Source organism: Choloepus didactylus, chromosome 19 (genome assembly GCF_015220235.1).
Source record: "Choloepus didactylus isolate mChoDid1 chromosome 19, mChoDid1.pri, whole genome shotgun sequence".
NCBI classification, from domain to species: domain Eukaryota; kingdom Metazoa; phylum Chordata; class Mammalia; order Pilosa; family Megalonychidae; genus Choloepus; species Choloepus didactylus.
In genome coordinates, this window is record NC_051325.1 from 55,129,768 (window position 1) to 55,146,180 (window position 16,413).

At 39.8% G+C, this 16,413-nt stretch overlaps 1 protein-coding gene across 3 annotated transcripts in view; it reads right to left on the reverse strand.

Annotated features, from left to right (window-relative positions):
• ZFP64 (ZFP64 zinc finger protein) overlaps nucleotides 1–16,413 on the reverse strand; it is a 76,027-nt gene that overhangs the window by 37,765 nt on the left and 21,849 nt on the right. For 2 of the 3 annotated variants that reach the window (XM_037811752.1, XM_037811750.1), the window contains exons 5-6: nucleotides 14,775–15,026; nucleotides 7,290–8,895 (exon numbers count right to left, since the gene is read on the reverse strand). In XM_037811752.1, coding sequence (XP_037667680.1) covers nucleotides 7,613–8,895; nucleotides 14,775–15,026 — 1,535 coding nt within the window. In that variant the 3' untranslated portion in view covers nucleotides 7,290–7,612. Of the gene's footprint in view, nucleotides 1–7,289; nucleotides 8,896–14,774; nucleotides 15,027–16,413 lie in introns of those variants that run through there. The other variant, XM_037811753.1, reaches the window with a different exon arrangement.

Genomic DNA, 16,413 nt, shown 5'->3' on the forward strand with positions numbered 1-16,413 from the left:
AAAGGTGAGAATCAGTTTTTGCTCTGTTGGCTGACATGCCCTACATTTCCAGAAAGCGCCCGGCACTGTGATTTGTCTCAGCGTTGCTGGGCCACAGGGCCCTGGCCTCCGAGAACTGCATCAGATCAGTTTCACGTTTTCCATCTCCACTGGAACAGAATTTAAAGACCACTGAAGAGAAAAGAATCCTGTCTCCAAAGATAGCACTCAACTGCCAGGACAAAAGTAGCCCCAGCTCTGTGCCCTTTCTGACGAGCATACCCAAGAACGTAGTATAACTGAGTAAAAACAAAACATAATCAAAGCGAAGACCTCAAATAGAGGAAGAAGAAGAGTGTGAGAAACTGTGATGGACAATGGATTTTTAAATCTAAATGGAAGATGGTAAAGTGACCAAGAATGTAAGACATGGACTACAGGGCAAAACATAACCAAAGCCTGGAAATAAACCCCCCCACTATCTCATCAAAACTCAGGATTTGGGGACGGGAGCTGTAGTAAGACGTGGTATCCAGAGGTCTCCTCTCATCAGGGAGGAGACTTTTCAGGGGAAGCCTGAGGCATGGTTAATGTTTACTTGTGCTATTGTAATAGAGAAATTCAAATTCAAAAATAAACAAGACAGAAGTGAATAATATTAAATATATGTTGCTACATATAAGCAAAAAATTTGAATTCTTCTATTAGAGACTTAGAGAATCTGATAAAGAAAGACACAAAACAAAAGAATGGGCAAAGATAAACCAGGTAAATGTAATAAAATATAAAAAGAGGACTTAGAATATTAATAGGAGATGAAGCGTAATTGAAGGCCCAAAGCTATTAAACGAAGAGAACAGGGATATAAGAATAAGAGGTAAAATTGACAAAGAGCCTACAATAGCCATGATTCTTTATGCATCAAACAACATAAGGAAAAAGATAATAAAGCAAAAACCCCTGGTAATACAAGAAAAACTTGATTAAGAAAACACAATCATAATGGGAGGTTTCAATATATTTCTTTCTTAGGTCGAAAGACAATAAAATAAGGGAGGATTGGAAGAGTTAAATGACAAAATCAACATACTTGATTCATAGAAATTTGAGCCCGGCAGAGAATATAAACTCTTATCTGATAACCACAAAACATTTATAAAAATCAGTCATGTATATGACCATAAAGAAAACTTAATACATTACAAAAAAACACATATTTTAATGGTCAGATTCTCAGACCTAAATCCATTAACACCAGAAACCAAAAACCAAATATATGGTTTCCCAAACTGTAATTACTTGAAAAATAAGAAATATAATCCCTGGCTTCTGTCCCCGTTTCCTCCCCAAATAAACAAACCAACCCTAAAACTGAAATAAAAAATATCTAGAAATTCATGAAAAGGACTCTTCATATAGAAATCGATAGAGATATGGATGTTTGGAAAAACTTTGAAAGACTCTGAAATGGAAAGTAAAGACCCCTGGGTGTCCTGTCAACTCCCCTCTCTGGATTATCTGATTCTATGGAGGTTAACGGAGGTTACAGCCTTTCACCGTCTTTTGCAATTTTGTAAATTGTAGGAACACATAATAATGCAAATGACTCTCCCATAGGAATGCAAACAGATTTTGTCTGGTGGAAAGACAATTGACTACTGTCCTGGGAATTCTGACCAGTTTTGTATCTGTTTGAAAATCATTTTAGCATTCCTGATTGTTTCCTACGTAAATATGCATTCATTGAAGTCTTCTTCCTTCCCTCATTAACTGATGAATTAAATAAGATCTTTGACACATGTTCATTTTTTTTATTTGTATGACAGTCATGACTTAAACTTGTACAAAACCACCTTTTAACATAAGTGAAGTCATAATGGGAAATGTATAACTTTAAATGCTTTTATTATTAAAGACTGAAAACAAGTGAACTTAAAACAGGAACATTAGAATAACAAAATAAACAGAAAGAAGAGCAGTAGGAAAGAATTAATAAAGATAAAAGCTGAAAGCTGAAATGAATAAAATGGAAGAGGGGGCAGAGAACAAATAAATAAAAGCAAAAGCTGTATTTTTATTTTAAAACAAATGACAAAACAGATAAATTCTTGGCAAACCAAGAAGATTGAAAATAAAAAAAGATATCATTTAATAAGAAAGCTGACTCAGAATGCCAAAGTTACTAAACTAGTTTTTAAGAGAATGCTAAATGGAATTATACAGATTTGAAAATTTAGAGCAAAGTGAACGATTTTTTTTGTGTGATATATATCTATACAGATCCAGATGAAGCATAAATCCTGAACAGACCAGTAATTATGAAAAAAAATTGTAAAGATAAGAATGCACAAAGAAAAAGGCCATCAAGTACAGATAATTTTACTGCTGAGTTTTGTCTAACTTGATTCCAGGTCATTGCAAAAGAAGAAAAGAGCCCCACTTTCTTTTCACAGTAGCAAATGTACAACAGGCAAGCAAATACACACCAGACAGCACAAATGAGAAAACTAGAGATCAACTTCACTATTGCACGTAATTGTAAAAATTGCAAATAAAATATTAGGAAATGAAATCCAGCAATGTATTAGAAAAATAATCCAACACGACCAAGGTTTGCTCCAGGAATGCTATGTGTTTCAATGCAAGGATGTGTCTTACCCTAATTCACTCCATCGACCTATTTAAAGGCAACACCCAAATACTCATATCAAAAGATGTTGAAAAGACATTTGATAAAATTCAACAATGCACCTTGATACAAACTCTAAGTGAAAATTGGAGTAGAAAAAAAATGACCTAAATATGACAAAAACCATCACCCCAAAGGAAGAGTATATATTATATTAAATTGGAAAACTCTAAAGCCATTCAAGTTAAAAGTCGAACACAACTGGGATATCAGCTGTATCAACATTGGATGTTTGGCTACTGCAATAGGTCCAGAAAATGTAACTGAGAGATTAGGATTTAAGGACTGATGATGATTACTGAATCATTGTATAGACATTCCTTTTTACTTTCTGGTGTATTAGAGTAGACAGAGGGAAATACCTGAAACCTGAACTGTCATCCAGCTGTCTTGATTTCTGATAATGATTGTATAGCCTTTATCTTGTGCCCTTGTGATTTGTAAAAACCTTGTGACTAACCCTTCACTTGTACCCATTTATTCAGTTTTTCACTTCAGAGTCTTATGATCACTAAAGTCACCCCCTAATGTTTATTAATGAAGGGTCTTGGGTCAGCACAGAACTAACCCACCCCAAGTCCAGAGTTATCTTGATAACTGAAGATGGATCTAACCAAAATGGGCATGCCTGACATGCACAGTAGCTTGAACTTAAACCTACAAGTCACCTGTGCCTCATTATAATCTAAAAATCACACCCATCATCATATTAAGGCCGCCATTTTCTTACATACATTCTGTGACTAAGCATGTGATCAATCTGTGCATGCTCAATAATAAGATCACCTCAAATTACATCATCTGGGGCCATTGTGCTCATTATCCTAAAACCTGCCCATCCTTTAATGCTATAAAACTATAAGAATTTCTGCTGTTTGGGAAGAGAGATTTTGGCCCAATAGGCCATCTGTTGTCCTGCTTCACACCTAGCAATAAAACTCTTTCTCTCTTTGAAGCCCCGGTGTCTCAGGAATTGGTCATTTGAGCGCATTGGGCAAAGGAATTCACCGCCTTGATCTGGTAACAAAAACAAAATAAGCAGTATAAATGTAAGAGAAAAGATAAAGTAATCTGTAAATGGTAAATGATAAATCATATTTATCAGAGACCAAGAGTTTCTAATAAACTTATTATTTATAAATAAGATATTTTGCTAAGGTAGCTCAATAAAGACAAATACACCAAAAATACCTTTTCTTTATGCTTGCAATAAGTAATAATTATAAAATGGAAAAAAATCCTATTCACGATTATAACAAAAATTATAGAAAAGTAAGAAAAGTATAGCCTTGTATAGTAAGAGAAGAATAGATTACATATGAAGACAACTATATGGTTTTATAATAATGTTTACAAGAGTCGAATAAAGGTTTTGGTTGGAATATTTAATGTTTTTAAAAAAGTCATTCTTTTCACAAGTTCATGTGTAACACTGATATGATTCCAATCAAAATCCCCAAGATGTTTTTTTGGTGGGGAGGAGGAGGTACGGATGGGACTGGATAAAATGACAGTTCGTACGAAGAATGAATATCTAAGAATTGCTAAGAGAATTTTGAGAAAGAATAGCTAGAGGGAGTTTTGCAAGTCTTAAAGATGTTAAGGCTACCCTAATGGTAACATAATCAAAACCTGAGACACTGGCAAAACAGACAAGATAGAAAGATCAGTGGGACAGAACAGAGAGATCCCAGAATAGGTGAAAATGTAATTTGTGAAATTCATCTACACTAAAGGTGAAATTAGAATTTCAGTTCTAGGGAAAAGAATATTTTATTTGACAAATAGTCTGGGCATAAGTGTCCAGCAATCCTTACCTCACACATATATAAATACGAATTCTGGCTGTATTGAAGTGCTAACTAAAAACAACAAACAATCAGAAGAAAATACCCACTTAATCTCAGGGGAAGGAGGGAATTTCTTAAGACAGAAAACATGGGAGCCACAGTGAAGCAATAGAAAATCTGACTCCATAAAAAGACAGTTATTTTTGTATGGTAATAGTACCACAACGAAAGTCAAAAGACAGATTATAGATGGGGAGAAAATCCAGCAATATGTGACAGACAACATCCCAGCAAGCTGGTGAGAAAAATCAGGGCATATGAGTCAAAAGTTCATGGAAGAGAACAGTACAAATGGTCAAGAAACTCATGCCGAGATGTCACAGAAATGCAGATCAAAACACCAGCTGGGGAAATGCATGAAGGCCAGATAATCATTTTTACTCATCAAGTTAAAAGACAGAACATCCAGGATTGGTGACTCTTGGGGACCCAGTGCCCTGACGAGAGAGTAATCTGAGGGTTTCTATGTGAGTACAAACTATGCAAACTCATTAAAACTCACTTTGGGGAACCTAACCTACAGGAAAAAAAAAAAAAAAAAAAGCAGCTGAACATAAGGAATTACATAGGATGTTTTCTGTGTCAGTTTATAATGGCCAAAAACACCCAAAAACAACCGAAATGTTTGAAGAAAGCCTGGTTTGGTCTTACTAACTGAACATCATGCAGCTCTTAAAAACAAACAAACAAACAAACAAACAAAAAAACACTGCTTTTCTTTTTTTTTAAAGTTAGGGAGATTTGTAGTGACTCTCAAGAATGTAAATGAAGGGAATAATAAAAGCAAATTGAAACGTACATAGTGTGATATAATTACTGTAAAAAATAGGAAAAAAAACCTCCTTTCCTATACTTTCTTTGGAGTATACGTATGCTGTTATGAAAACAAAGAAAATTTATGACTACTTACCTTGAGTGGGGTGAGGTGGGGGGTGGGGCTGGAGATTGTTGGCTTGTCTGTACATAGTTTATTGCAAAGAACAATTTTTGCTGTTTGCTAGTTGTTAAAGAGTCCAAAATGCATGTGTGTATGTACATGTATATGTATTTACGAAGAGCAACAGCTACGTGGAGATATAAAGATAAAAAAAGAAATGTAGCAATAAAAAGAAACTGGTAGGCCCAATTCAACCTCAACTTTATAATTTGAATGGAAAACATGCATACATAAGCATAGAAAAGATTAGAAGGGAGTCCACCAAATGGTTATAATTTTTATATCTGGATGGAGTATTATCCGTAACTTTAATTTTTTTCTTAATAATTATGTTTCCCCCAAATTTTCTACCTTGAGTACATATAACATTTTTAACGTGGGAAAAATCATTTTAAAAGTTGAAAAAACAGGCACTCGGGGGATAAAGATGTAGAAAACAGGTTCATGAGAGTAGAAATTTACCAGCTAAAATTCAGCAGCCAAATAATTTTCTAAAGAGCTCAAGCAATAAAGTGATGAAATCATTAAAATATTGACACACTATGCTGTAAACTTTCTCTGTTTCTTAACGAAATCATAGTTAATAATTCATTGTTGCTGTTACTGATAGGAAACTAAAGAAATTTGGGCAAAGAAAACACAGCGAATCATCAGAATTGTGTTCAGATATTAAATATGAAAAGAAAGGAAGAAAGGAGAGAAAATCCAGCTCTAACTCGACATCTGTTTCCTAAGGGAAGCTGACTTTCTGTTGGCAACGGGCAAATTCTCAAGTTTTCCAAACCACCAGTTTGTATTCCCCTAGTTTACTATTAAAAAATAAATAAATAAATAAATAAAAATCACATCTTCATGTACAAGTGAGGTAGTTTGAAAGACAGGTTTGATTAAATAAATTTATATGTGCAAGGAAGAATGAAAGTGTGACAACTGGTAAAAATGTATCTAAGTATTTCATGACGTTCTAAATATGCTTCTCTCACAAGAGTAATTTCCCCTCCTCATCAATCTGTGTTTCATGAGAGCATGTCATTCATTCAATATTTATTAGGAGGCCACCGTGAGTTGAAGATAATGCTAGAGGCCCAGAAATCAGAGATGAAGGAGAGATGACATACAATTTTAGAGATTGTCATTGGGCATAAATCCGGGTAATTCTGGTTTGCTCTCTGGCTCCACCTACTGATCAAACAGCATTTCAATTCAAAACAATAAAATTTGAATTTCCTTCAATATAGTCTATGCTTTGGAAAATCCTGAATGCATTTACAATTCCACTCATCCAGACCCTGGATCTGCATACATATTAGTATGTAAAAAAAACGGTACCCTAGAAAATTCTGTGCTAAATGTTAGTAGGAACTTACATCGTATGTGCATCTAAACAGAAATGTCAGGATAGTCAGTCTGGGGTTCCAAAATGAAAATGGTTATTGGATCTCTATCTGTACCACACATATTTAATTTGACAGTGTAGGAGATAAGATGTTTGTGTGATATTTATGAGCATGGACTAAAAACCCTTGCTTCTTCAGTATTGTTTCAATTATATGATTTACATCCCCTCATGTCTAAATCACACCTTGACTCTAAAGAATCAATAACATTAGTATATTTTAATCATATATCAATTTATTAGGAAAGCATTCCTTTTTTGCTTACCAGTGCTAAGCCTTTTTCTGTTGTCAAGTATCCACAGGACATTATGTCATGCCAATAGATCTATATCCATGTACTAAACCACCAAAGTCCAAACTCTGGGGTAGGGGGTAGGGGTTTTCTAGAACAAGGACTTAAGAGAGGCTGGGAAGGACCATCTACTACACAAATTGAATGAAATGGAAACATCTTTATTAGAATGGGGAAATCGAGCTGGAAACAGATGTATTCACTACTACTTAGTGCACTTAATGTCTTTCAAACCCCTAATTAGATTCTACAACAGTTTGAACATGGCGATTCAGAGGTGGTCTCAAAATTATTACAGAGTTAAAAAATCATAGTCAGTAGTATAAAATTACAACTTATTCCCCGGTGTGGGGGAGGGGTCCACAACAATCCTTAAAAACAGTAAGAGCAAACCTCTTAGAGAATTCTACTTATGACTTTTCTTTTGGTCACTTCTTTTTCCTTCCGTCTTTTTTTTTTTTTTTTAAACTAATCTGGTATGGAATCTGCCGGACAGAGCAAAGCGGAGTGGGTCCCTCCTTGAATGATGGAGTAAGTCTGCTTGGGTAGTTCTTGCTGGGAGGAGGAGGAGAATATGGGCGGAGCCGTGGTGGCCACTGCGATGCTCTGGCCTCCGTCGCTGACCACGGTCACTTCAGCCGCCCCCTCTTGAATCAAAGCGTGAAGGCCTTCAAAGTCAGTGCAAGCAGTGTCCGAGCTGGTGATGAAAGTCTGGTTGCCGGAGCCTTCCGGGGCACCGCCTGGGGCCGTGGGGATCAGAGCCTGGTGCAGGGCAGCTCCGTCCCCCTGGCCGTGGGCGGTCAGCAGGACGGCCGGCTGGGTCACGGCTCCCGCCTCGCTCGGACACCCCGAGGACTGAGGGGGGGCCATCAGACTGACCTGGCGCAGGATCTGCAGGCGGCCGTTCCCGGGAAGCTCCTCCGCGCTCTGAGCCACCAGCGCGGGCGGCACGATGTTGACCGTGGCGGCCGCAGCCTGGACGATGGTGTTTGTCTGGGGCACTTGATGCCCGACGATGATTTTGACTCTGCCCTCGCCGAACTGGGGCACTGGGCTGGGTTGCAGGGGCACCTGCAGATGTCCCACAGCGAGGGGCGCCGGGGCTGGCTTGCTGGGGTCAATCTGAAACTGGAGGACAGTCACATCTGCGTTCTTATTCTCGTTATACTCACTGTGCTGCCTCTTGTGGCTGCGCAGCGAATCCTCGCGCATGAAGGACGCCTCGCACAGATCACAGTGAAAAGTCTTCTTGGCGTCCAGCCTGGCCACCTGCCGGCTGCTCTGTCTGGCCGTGTCTTTTTTCTCCAAGGCCTCGGTCTTGACCACGTCGCCGTGGAACTTCTTCATGTGCTTGCTCAGGTTGCTGGGCTGCTTGGTGTCAAAGCTGCAATAATTACACTTGAACGGGCGGTCGGTGCAGTGGATGCGCTCGTGGATGCGCAGGGCGGCCTTGCTGCAGCAGGAGTAGCTGCACTCAGAACACTTCTCGGGGTGCTCGGACTGGTGCACCCGGCTGTGCTTGCGCAGTGTGGCTTTGCTATCACCCAAGAAATCGCAGTGCGGACACTTGAAGTTATTCCCGCTGTGCTTGATGCGGATGTGCGACTTCAGGTTCCCCTTCATGGTGCAGCGGACGTTGCAGAACTCGCACTTGAAAGGCTTCTCCCCCGAGTGCACACGCATGTGCCTTTTCAAGTCCGAGCTGATTTTGAACTTGGCGCTACAGAGCCAGCACTGGAAGGGGGCATCCCCTGTCAACACAAGGTGAGTTTCGATAAGAACAGGCAGGCAACAACCACAGCGGATCCCCCCGAAGCACACACCAGAAAATCGCTTATACCAGGGCAGGTGGGTGGAGGCCTTCTAACTGCAGCTCCTAGCAGCCCTGGGAGAAAACAAAACAAAACAAAGGGCTTCTCCTCTTTCCCCAAACCTAAACCACCGCCAAAGTTATAAAGCCCCAAAGGAAAATGGGAGACTGAAAAGAGCTATTCAGTTGTCCCAAATCAAAATGAGATTTGCGAATATATTTAGTATATTCTTGAAAAACAGTCAAGCAATTGTTCACAGAGTTTAAGTGCCCGCTCTGTTCGTTAATGGTTCATGGTTGTATGATTTTGCATAATCCGTTGATTTTGGTTGAGTTACATGTTGTAATTGATTCAGTGTCATGTTTTCGAATCAGTCTGCTCTGTGCTGTACCCATCAGGGTATTCTTTTTAAAATGATTGAAACACCCAGCTTCTATGTCATGCAGATTTTTATTAATAAAGACACATTTATTGTGCAAAATTTATCCCACATCGCCAGCTGCATTCTTTACTTGTGCAGTTATAAAATCCAGCTGCTTGTTTTGTTTTGTTTTTCCTTTAAATTCATATTCACTGAAAGATGAGCAGGAAAAGTGAAATTGCAAACATCGGGATGGACACGATCTTCCAAATTTATTTCCTCAAGGAATGCCAAGTCCAAATTATCTAAGGCACTGATATTTCAAGCGAATTGGTGAACCCAACCAGTTGGATATTGTTTAAGCAAATAAAATATAAGCAGCTAATATTCTTCAGTCACTTCCGGAATGCCAGACACTGTGCTGAGCCCTTCCCGAAAATGGTCTCATTTTGATGTTCACAAACATCCCCAGGAAGTAGGTTCTTATTATTACTATTATTATCAACACTATTGGATGATGAGGAGACTGATGCCTAGAGAGACTAACCTGTTCCTTGTCACCTAGTTATACATGGCAGAGCTTAGATCCCAACCCAGGCTCACTCCAAAGCCAATATTCTTAACTGCTAGGTAAATTACATGTATAAGTAATCGATGCTCGCTTTCTTAGGCCATCAGCTCAAAAGCAGAGATAGTGTTTCAGCTTTTTGGTCTAGGGCCTCTAACATCACCATAAGCTGCTTCATACATGCAATTAAAGATGGCAGGCAGCAATTTAACAAGCTCCTAGAAAACTGAGAAACTTAATGCGTCACATGACTAGAATAACAGAGACCATGTGCACTAAACTCTAGAATGGGGGCAGGTAAACTATAGCCCATGGGCCAAACCCCGCCCACCATGTTTATGTTTATACATGAAGTTTTATCGGAACACACAGCCATGCCCACTTGTTTACATGTTGCCTCTGGCTGCTTTCATGCTACAAAGGCAGAGTTGGATAGCTGTGACAGACACCCTGTGGCCAAAGCCTAAAATACTTACTCTCTGGTTCTTTACAGAAAACGTTTGCCCACTCCTGCTCTGGAATGTTGTTCTTGACCTTTTTAATGTGATGGCCCCTTTTGGCAGTTTAGGAAAGCCCATGGACCCCTCCTCAGAATAATGTTTTAAATGCCCAAAATAAACTAAAATAAAAATTACTAGGAATATAAAAGAAATCAATTATAGTGAAATGGTTACCCAAATTTTAAAAGAAAAAAATTTGTGATATGATAATGTATGTTCTTTTTTAACACATTAAATAACAAGCTCTCACGACGGGTCTGATAACTATGATGATTTCTAGAGAAGAGTGAAAAGACATCTTGATCTTTCTGCAACGACTGTGGTGTGTTATGAACATGTCTGTGATTTCTACTGGTGACAAGGTCACATGCATTGTTAGGAGATTTCTTGTGTATTTTCAGAATTGAAGGACATGCAAAATTTTAGTAGAGGTTAGTGAAAATAAAGATGTACTTTCTTTCTCATCTAAGTTCATGAACTTCCTAAACTCTATTCAGTGTTCCCTGGAGAGAGGTGTCACTGGACCCAGATTAAGAATCCCTGTTCCAGAATGTTCTACTGTTTGCCAGTTATGTCTCTGCCCAAATTATAGTGTTGATCTTTTTGTTTCCTTAGCGACCTGCAAAGTGAGCCCCAGAGAAACCAGACAACTGAATCACACAGCTGAGTTGAACTTCATGTAACTTGTTGATATGAAAGTGAAAGTTTTAAGTGCCTTTTTCTTTTTGTAACTATAGATTTATTTCTTAAAATAAGGTATACTGGTCAGAAAATATTCCTACTGGACTGTAAACTCTCTGAAGCCAGCGACTATCTTCATTCTTCTCACTACCTGATCCTCACAGTGTCTTGTACATAGTAGTGACTTAAGGAATGTTTGTTGAATGAATAAGTGACTGATATATTTACGCTCAGAGATTTTTCTTGAATTTAGGTTGTAACCATGACAAATGAACAGTAGCTGATCAAATCGATAGAAGGGTAAAAAAAATCCTATTCATTTAAAATTTTATAAGTGCCACAGATTTATAACAGGGAAACTGAACATTTCATGGAGATGGTGAATAAAATGGCCCACATTTAAATATTGAGAAACACTTCTTTTCTAGACCAATTTAAAGATGCCACTATAAATGGCAAGTTCATCTTTATAAGTCAAAATGATTCTGAACCATAAGTGAGTCCTTCAGCACCTCTAACTTGGGCTGCGGGAGATTTCTGAAGAAAATCAATTGGGCATCAGATAGGCCGACATTTTAACTTGCTGTGACAGATTACAAAAATGGCTCCAAAACTTGCACGCACCCCCTCACCCCCACCTCCTTGTAGCCATGATCTCTGCCATATAATTCTGTATGCTCTCCCACCAGGGGCAAGATGGTTTGCCATGATTCGCAACGACAGCCTCAACCATGTCATTTGATTTGGCCAGTGAGATGTTAAGTAATGCACGTAACGGCTTGAAATGTGCTTGCATGATGGGGCTTGCTCGCTTGCATCTTTGCCATTGCCACAAGAAGGTCAAGCCTGGCCTGGCCTGGCCTGCAGGTTTCAGGAGGAGGCTAACAGATACACAGAACAGAGAAAGATAGTCCTTGTTAAGGCCAGTGGACAGCCAACCCCTAGCCAGCAGATCCCCAGACATGTAGGTGAGCCCTGCCGAGATCAGCAGAACTGCCTTGCTGATATCCAGCTGATCCCCAATGCATAAACAAAAAAGGCTTATTGCTGTATGTCACTGTGGTTTTGTGTTTTTGTTATGCTGCATTATTGTGACAATAGGTAACTAATACAAATATCAGTACCTAGAAATGGGATGCTTAATCTGTGGGAGAAATACAAATATGTTGCATTGGTTTTGGGATTGGGTAGCAGGTGGGGGCTATTTAATGGCAAAACATTTGGACAACCGTCACCTGTGATAACTTAGAAATACACCTAACCTAATAAACTTTTGAACTTGAGCAAAGAGATTAAATCCAGGCAGAACAGTGAAAGTGACTTGTAAGCTGCAAGTGACAAGGTACTATACGAAAGAGATAAGCTCAAAAAAGACCCGAGCACTTTCTAAGCAGAATTTACAGGGAACATAGAAAGTCCAAGACCTGCCGGGTTGGATAAAGTTTCTCATCTTCAGCCTCTCCAACTAGCAAAAGATTTTCAAAGTAAGAGAAAGTTTGGGGACAAAAGATACCCAGGGACTTGATCTCAGAATATAGACCAAATGAGAGATGTGAATGCAAGCCTCTGTTAAAGCCTGTAAAAGGTTTAAGTTGGTGCCAAGTAGGCTCTCAGCCAGACAAGTGCTCCTAGAAATCTCAAGGGAGTCTACCCACAAATGCCTGATATGCAGAAAGTGCCCATAATTGAGTTTAGAGAGAGGCAAGTCTCCAAAAGAAGTTGTCTCTGGCACATGGACACACAGGAAACCCACAAAACTGTCACCAGCCAGGACTAAAACTAAGTGCCAAAAGGACGCCAGTTTTTGGTGGGCAGGACGCCATCTGAGAAAGTTTCTCAGAGGACTCAGTTTCCAGTCCTCTGCAGAAGTGACTAAGGAAGGAGATGGAAGTTACATACCAGTGCGTTGGCATTAAAAGCCAGGGAGCTGAGCAAAGGCCTAACAAAGATACATTCTTTGTCCCCAGAGTGAGGGGACCTGGGACATTTGCCCAGAGGGATTTCAGAAACACTATGGACCAGTGACTGCCAAGTACCACCCATTCTTCCCTTTTCAATGGCATGATTATTGCGATTATCATAATTGTTTCATCATTGTATGTTGTGATGGTTAGGTTCATGTGTCAACTTGGCCAGGTGATGGTGCCCAGGTGTCTGGTCAAGCAAGCACTGGCCTAACTGTTACTGCAAGGACATTTGTGGCTGGTTAATAAACCAGAAGGCTGGTTTATTAAATCATCAGTCAATTGACTGTAGTTGTGACTGATTACATCAACGAAGGGCATGTCTTTCACAATGAGAGAATTCAATCAGCTGGATTTAATTCAATCAGTTGAAGACTTTTAAGCGAGACAGATAGAGGACCTTCACTTCTTCGGCTAGCCAGTGTCACCTGAAGAGTTCATCGAAGTCCTTCACTGGAGTTGCCAGTTTGCTGCCTGTCCTACGGAATTTGGACTCATGCATCCCCACAGCTGCATGAGATACTTTTATAAAATCTTATATTTATAGATATCGCCTGTTGGTTCTGTTTCCCTAGAGAAACTAACTAATACGTATGCTGAGTGTGCCATTGTATCTTGGGGGTAGGGGCAGACAACTTGTCTTGTTTACTTCAAAGGTCTCTGGATCGAGAGGAGTCATATCCTGACATGACACAGGTCACAAGGGACTGGATGAGACTTGTGGAGGTCTTGGGAGGGGACAAGTGCATCTTGCATTTTGGGACAGATGTGAATGATGATGCGTATGAAGGCAGACCGTGGTCGCTTGCAAAAATGGCCTCAATTCTTCACCCCTTCCCACATCCCTGGTCTTTGCCATGTCACCTTGTGGTGCCCACCCGCTATGGGTGAGATCAGCCCCACTCCTTGACCCAGGACCAAACATGTGGCTTGCTGTAGCCAATGGGATGTTTGCAAACTTAGTGCAAGCAAAGGCTTGATATGGTCTTACACAGTGGGGCTTGCTTTCTGTACCTCTGCCATCGCCAGGAGAAGGACAAGCTGGGGCTAGTCCACTGGTCCTGGGAGAAGGATGAGGATATGAGGGGGAGAGCTGATTCCCCAGTCAAGGTCAGCAGACACCCAGCCCACTCCATGCACGTGATTGAGCCCAGCCAAGATCAACAGAATTGTCTAGCTGACCCTCACCAGGAAAGAGAGCAACAAATGCTTAATATTATTTGCCAGTGAGGTTTTGTGGTTGTTGTTACACAGCATCATTGCATTAGTAGCTAACTGATACACTCACCAAAAGGGAAATGTGGATAACTTGTTGAGTTACCTACTATGCCGACTTTGCTATTGTATTTTTCAATCAAGTATCCCCGGCTGAACTAGTCAGAGTAGACTTATATAGAATGACTGAAATACCTAACCTAAACATTATGTAGAAATTGATTATGATGGATGCATTGTTCATATCTCTAATTTAGTGCACCTCCTCAATGACATTCTTTACTAGTGAATAAGTTATAAAATCATAGAAGGATATATATGAAGTTGCACACGATATTTTTTTCCATTTTACTTTTGAAAAGGGTTCTTCTGGACAGATGAAAAACAACACTACAAACAATGGAATTGCCAAAACTTGCCCAGACCATTTATGTGAGATGTGACAAGATTCCTTAAGATGCTCTAAGGTGCTGATGACTGGAGCTAGAGCAGGTTGGGAGCAGAGGGAGAGAGCACCATCGGCCACTTACCCGTGTGGGACCGGAGGTGGACGGTGAGCTGGCTGGAGTTGCGGCTGGCGTAGGGGCAGATCTGGCATTTGAAGGGCCGCTCGTCGGAATGGATGCGCAGGTGCTTGTTCAGGCTGCTGCTGTCTGCAGCGGCGTAGTCGCACGTCTTACACTTGTAGGGCTTCACACCCGTGTGGCACCGCATGTGCGTCTTTAGCTTATCCTTCCGGCTAAAGCACTTGCCACAGACTTCACATTTGTGGGGTTTGTCTCCTTCAAGCACACACAGACAGCATCAGGAAATGAGATTTTAAAAGAAAAAGGCTTATATCCCACCTCCTTTTGCAAAAATGGAATAACACAATTACCATAGAATATTTAGAAAATCCAAAAACCTGGAAGGATGCTTGGCAAAGAGTTAATGTCTTGGGAGTGGGGGATTTTCTTCTTCTGTATTGCTTATTGGTATTTTCTATTGTTCTACAATGACATGAATTCCTGATTGGTTAAAAATAGAAGGCAACTAAAATAAAAACTTAAAGTAAAGCTAAGTTAAATAAGAAACTGCCAATAGTCCCTTGAATGCATTCTCTCCTTCTTCCTTTTCACTATAGAGCCCCATTGACTACTTTCTTGTACTTAAATAATTTCAATCATTTTTTTTTCACCTTGTTAAATATCCACATCATGATTTTTAAGGCAGACAGAGTTTCACTATATGGATGTGCCATAATTTATTGAATCACTTCTCTATTTGGCTATTGAAAAGAATGGCATGGATATGTGCAGACTGATATGGGAGGATGTCCAATATTAATGAAAAAAGCAGGTTGCAATGCTAGGGTATACATTACTAACTTAGTCAGGGATAGAAAAACATTGCGTATGTTTTTATGTCCAGTAGAGGCATGCAAAAATTTTGAGATGACACATATTAGACCACTAAGACTGGTGAATTCTGGGGCATGAGATAAGAAGGGGCTGTGGGTCAGCATTTTCAGTTTTTACTTTATATCTTACAGGCACCAACTATGTATTTTGGCCAAATGTTAAATAGTCAAGGGCTAAAATCAATGGTCAGCCAAAGCTGATCACAATCATTACAGAATGAACATCTGGGATTTAAGAATGCATCTAAAAGTGATTTGAAAATTATAATTTTATTATTTACATTTCAGTAGTCAAACTTTAAAATCCAGAAGCAATAATTTCTCAGCACTGCCAGCTGCTAAATTGCTCCTGTGGTTGCTGTATTGTTTATTTGCAACACTGAGCAGATGCTTGATGGTGGCAGAGCTGGACTGTTTTCCAGGCTAGCTGGTGCCAGTAGAGAGCTATGCTGTTGTTGCTGCACTACCCACCCCAGCCCCACCCTCAGGGGTGATTAAACACACCTCCTGCTCTCTGAAAGTAACTAAGGTAAGGGCACCTCATCGTAACACTGCAGTTATATGGAAACTCTCCTATAAGCTTGACTAACTATATGTAGAAGATGCTTTCTGAAGATTCACAGAAAGAGACTCAAGATCGTTGCCCTCACTTATATATTTATAAAGCTTCTCCAATCATCATTAATAATTACAGTGCTTCTTCTCTTTCAATAAATATGCTAGGATTGACTGATAGAGCTGCAACATGTGGAATCTGCAAGGAGTTTTAC